The sequence below is a fragment of the Clupea harengus genome, chromosome 9 (genome assembly GCF_900700415.2).
Source record: "Clupea harengus chromosome 9, Ch_v2.0.2, whole genome shotgun sequence".
In the NCBI taxonomy this organism is placed as follows: Eukaryota; Metazoa; Chordata; class Actinopteri; order Clupeiformes; family Clupeidae; genus Clupea; species Clupea harengus.
Window position 1 is genome coordinate 30231619 of NC_045160.1, and position 5000 is coordinate 30236618.

Sequence of the window (5000 nt, forward strand, 5' to 3'; positions counted from 1 at the left end):
CCTCTGCTGGGCCTCCTTGATTGTGGAGGTGATGTTCTCCGCCCACCTTAGGTCCTGTGCCATAATTGTTCCCAGGAATCTGAAAGACTCCACAGTGTTAACTGGGGAGTCACACATGATGAGGGGGATGGTTGCGGCTGGGCTCCTCCTGAAGTCTGCTACCATCTCTACTGTTTTACAGGCGTTCAGCTCCAGGTGATTCTGGCTGCACCAGAAAGCCTGGCTGTCAACTTCCTTTCTGTAGGCTGCCTTGTCCCCATTGGAGATTAGTCCAATGAGGGTTGTGTCATCCGCAAATTTAAGGAGTTTGACAGAGGGGTGGCTGGAGGTGCAGTTGTTGGTGTAGAGGGAGAAGAGTAAAGGAGAGAGCACACAGCCTTGTGGGGCTCCAGTGCTGATGGTCTCATTGTCCTTTAAAACACAAACACACACACACACACATCGTCATCGTCTCCGAGACAAGCTTGCCCAGCCTCACACGCTGCTTCCTGTCTGACAGGAAGTCAGTGATCCACCTGCAGGTGGGCTCAGGCACGCTCAGCTGTGTTAGCTTGTCTTGGAGACGATGACGATGTGTGTGTGTGTGTGTTTGTGTTTTAAAGGACAATGACGATGTGTGTGTGTGAGTGTGTGTGTTTGTGTTTTAAAGGATGATGACGATGTGTGTGTGTGTGTTTTAAAGGATGATGACGATGTGTGTGTGTGTGTGTGTGTTTGTGTTTTAAAGGATGATGACGATGTGTGTGTGTGTGTGTGTGTGTTTGTGTTTTAAAGGATGATGACGATGTGTGTGTGTGACGATGTCCGGCTCACAGACATGACAAATAACAGACGTTCACAGAGTTTAAAAGCCAAAACACTAAGGATTTACTACAATTAGCCAGGACACTAACAGCCCAAGCTACGGTGAGGTGTGGCAGTCAGTGAATCAGTAAGCGTTAGCGTGTTTGCCTGCATGCTAGGTCAGTAAGTGAAGTGTTGTGTGTGTGTGTGTGTGTGTGTGTGTGTGTGTGTGTGTGTGTGTGTGTGTGTGTGCCTGCATGCTAGGTCAGTAAGTGGAATGTTGTGTGTGTGTGTGTGTGTGTGTGTGTGTGTATGCCTGCATGCTAGGTTAAGTAAGTGGAGTGTTGTGTGTGTGTGTGTGTGTGTGTGTGCGTGTATGCCTGCATGCTAGGTTAAGTAAGTGGAGTGTTGTGTGTGTGTGTGTGTGTGTGTGTGTGTGTGTGTGTGTGTATGCCTGCATGCTAGGTCAGTAAGTGGAGTGTTGTATTGTGAAAAGTACACAAAGATGAGCATGGCACGAGCAGAGCGTAGGGAGCAAAGTCTCCCCTCTCTCTCTCTCTCTCTCTCTATGTCTCTCTCTCTGTCTCTATGTCTCTCTGTCTCTCTCTCTCTCTCTCTCTCTCTCTCTCTCTCTCTCTCTCTCTCTCTCTCTCTCTCTCTCTCTCTCTCTGAATCTCCGTCAGAATCTTCTTTGGAACCAGTGGGATGTGCTCTTATAGTACCGGTCCCAGGTGTTCCCAATCACTGATGAGCCGAACACACCTGCTGGGCATCTGCAAGACACACACACACAGACAGACAAACAGCCAGCCCAGCCGCCAAAAGAGGCGGGGTCGTCACAGTGTGTGTGTGAGTGTGTGTGAGTGTGTGTGTGTGTGTGTGTGTGTGTGTCTCTGAACACACCTGCTGGGCGTCTGCAAGACAAACACACAGACAGACACACAGCCAGCCCAGCAACCAAAAGATGCGGGGTCGTCACAGTGTGTGTTCTAAAGCAGTGGTTCCCAAACTTTTTACAGTCCCGTACCCCTTCAGACATTTAATCTCCAGCTGCGTACCACCCCCCCCCCCCCCCCCTTGAAAAAAAAAAGTTTTCCTTTTCACCTATTACTTTAATTCCGTTTTAATCCGTTTCGGCTCATTTTGTTCACCCAGAGGTAGATTGATGGCTTAAAATGAGTGAATAATATGTGCCACAAGTGACCCAAACCTTCTAAGGTTGTTGTTTGCCAGCCATCAACAGAACAGAAGACTAAAAAAACATTATTTGCAGGCGATTGGGAAGATGAGCGAATTCATTTGACAGGCTACGGAGGTCTGTGTTGAATAGGGGGGCGTGGCCGGAGCGGAGTTCAGCACAGACGTGACATTTTCTCAGTGGTTTTGTTTTTTAATTAATGCTTGTCCATCGTTGCGATCGTTGTTGTGTTTATAAGAAAGAAATACAGCCTTGCAGGACAAAATACAGGGGAATTTGGGCGATTTTGATGCACTTCTGCAATTCTGTTTCAAACGGTACATTCTGCGAATTCCGTCCGTTCCGTTTCTCCCCGCGTACCCCAGTTTGGGAACCAATGTTCTAAAGGATGATGACGATGTGTGTGTGTGTGTGTGTGTGTTTTAAAGGATAATGACGATGTGTGTGTGTGTGTGTGTGTGTGTGTGTGTGTGTGTTTTAAAGGATAATGACGATGTTTGTGTGTGTGTGTGTGTGTGTGTGTGTGTGTGTGTGTGTGTGTGTGTGTGTGTGTGTGTGTGTGTCCGCAGGATGAAGACGGAATGCAAATGAGCGTGGGTATGTGGGTGTTTGGCCCCGCCTCCTCTCTTCTCCCATTGGTGGCCCTGTTGCTGGTGGCCCCGCCCCTGGTGGTGGTGCGTTGTCAGGAGGATGTGGGCGGAGTCAGCAGCGGCGGCGGTGGTCCGGTCCTGCGCTTCACGGCGGAGCACTACGAGGCCAGCGTATTCGAGAACTCGCCCGCACGCACCTACGTCACCCACGTCACGTCCGCCGTCACGTCCGCCGTCACGATGACGTCATCACGTCGCATGGGCGTGCCCCTCCTCCGGCGCTCCTGGGAGCCGCGGTTCCGCGTGGCGGGCGGCGACGGCGAGGGGTTGTTCCGCGCCGAGGAGCTGCGCCTGGGCGACTTCTGCTTCCTGCGCCTGCGTCTGCGGGGCGGCGGGGCCGCGGTCCTCAACCGCGAGGTCGCCGGGGGTTACGAGCTGCGCGTGCGCGCCAGCCTGCGGGGGCAGCAGCAGCAGCAGCAGGAGGGCGGCGGGCAGGAGGCGTGGACGCGCGTGAGCGTGCGCGTGCTCGACCGCAACGACCTCCGACCCCTCTTCTCCCCGACCACCTACTCCGCGCGCATCAGCGAGGACACGCCCCCGCGCGCGAGTGTCGCCCAGGTAAACGCTGCCCGCCTTCTCTCTCTCTCTGTCTCTCTTTTTCTATCTCTCTCTCTCAGTCTCTGTCTCTCTGTCTCTGTCTTTCTTTCTTTCTTTCTCTCTCAGTTCTTTGTCTCTCTCTCTCTCTCTCTCTCTGTCTCTCTCTCTCTCAGTCTTTGTCTCTCTCTTTCTCTCTCTCTCTCTCTCTCTCTCAGTCTTTGTCTCTCTCTTTCTCTCTCTCTCTCTCTCTCTCTCAGTCTCTGTCTCTCTCTCTCTCTCTCTCTCTGTCTCTCTCTCTCTCTTTCTCTCTCTCTCTCTCTCTCTCTGTGTGTGTGTGAGAGAATGTGTGTGTATGTGTGTGTGTGGGTGTGAGTGTGTATGTGTGTGTGTGTGTGTGTGTGTGTGTGTGTGTGTGTGTGTGTGTGTGTGAAATGTACTGATTCAATGGTTTCAAAGTAACTTTCTCACTTTCTTTCTCTTTTTTTCTGTATCTCTCTCAATTGCCAAAGTAAGCCATGAGCTGCTGCTGTATCAGAGAGGAGTGTGTGTGTGTGTGTGTGTGTGTGTGTGTGTGTATGAACATGTGTTCTGTGTGTGTGTGTGTGTATGAATATGTGTTCTGTGTTTGTGTGTTGATGTATTTGTGTGTTAATGTGTGTCCTGTGTGTGTGTGTGTATTTGTGTGTTAATGTGTGTGTGTGTATTTGTGTGTTAATGTGTGTCCTGTGTGTGGATTTAATGTGTGTGTTTGTGTGCTCTGTCTTTGAGAGTGTACGTGTTTGTGTGTTAATATGTCTTCTGTGTGTGTGTGAGTGTGTATGAGCGTGTGTGTGTGTGCGTACGTGTGTGTGTGCGTACGTGCCTGCGTGTGTGTGTATCTCAGAGAGGAGATGCTCTGCCTGTCAGATAGAAGTTCATTCTGTTTCTCTCTCTCACACACAATTTCTCTGCTTTGACTTGTGGTTATTGGTGTGTGTGTGTCTGTGTGTGTTTGTGCGTGCGTGCGTGCGTGTGTGTGTGTGTGTGTCTGTGTGCGTGTGTGTGTGTGCGTGTGTGTGTGTCGTCCAGGTAACGGCCACTGATGCGGACTCCGGTTCCAACGGCGAGTTCTACTACTTCCTGAAGCAGCGCTCGGACCTGTTCGCCGTGCACCCCACCAGCGGCGTCCTCACGCTGACCGCGCCCCTGCCTCCGTCTCCACGGCAACACCAGCTGGAGGTGGGGGCGGTGGACCGCGGCATGAAGCTCTACGGCAACAACGGCGTGAGCAGCACGGCGCGGGTGATGCTGCACCTGGAGACGCGGAACCAGCACAGCCCCCGCATCGTCTCCGCGGTTACGCTGCAGCCTGCCCGCCCCGCCACCCCGGGCCAGCTGGTCGCCGTGGTAACGGTGACAGACGAGGACCGGGGAGAGGACGGAGAGATCGCGGAGGTGCGGCTGGTCGGGGGCGGGGACTCTGACCTGATGAAGCTCCGCCTAGAGAGGAGGGGCCAGGGGGGGTCCTCCACGGCGGAGGGAGGGGCGGAGTTTGTGCTGTTGACAGGGGAGGGGTTTGAGTGGGGGGCGTCGTCTCCGGGGGGCGTGTCCGTGACGCTGCAGGCGCAGGACCGTGGCGACCCGGCGCGTTACTCTCCTCTCCACACGCTGAGGCTCCGCCCCCCTCCCCCCGACCCCCCCCAGCCCCGTTTCCCTGACGACGGTTACCATGTGCGCGTGAGCGAGCTGGCCCCGCCCGGCACCCTCCTCGCTCCCGTCGCACTGACTCCTCCCCCGGACGCCGCCCCCCAATACACCCTCTCCTCGGACACGCCTCCTGGCTTATTCGTCAT

At 53.7% G+C, this 5000-nt stretch overlaps 1 protein-coding gene across 1 annotated transcript in view; it reads left to right on the plus strand.

Annotated features, from left to right (window-relative positions):
- Window positions 1-5000, plus strand: part of fat3a (FAT atypical cadherin 3a) — an 84419-nt gene that overhangs the window by 10082 nt on the left and 69337 nt on the right. Inside the window, exons 2-3 of the mRNA XM_031574088.1 lie at window positions 2551-3189; window positions 4237-5000. The exon at window positions 4237-5000 is cut by the window's right edge and continues 985 nt beyond it. Of these exons, the coding sequence (XP_031429948.1) occupies window positions 2563-3189; window positions 4237-5000 (1391 nt within the window). The 5' untranslated portion in view covers window positions 2551-2562. The remainder of the gene's footprint in view (window positions 1-2550; window positions 3190-4236) is intronic.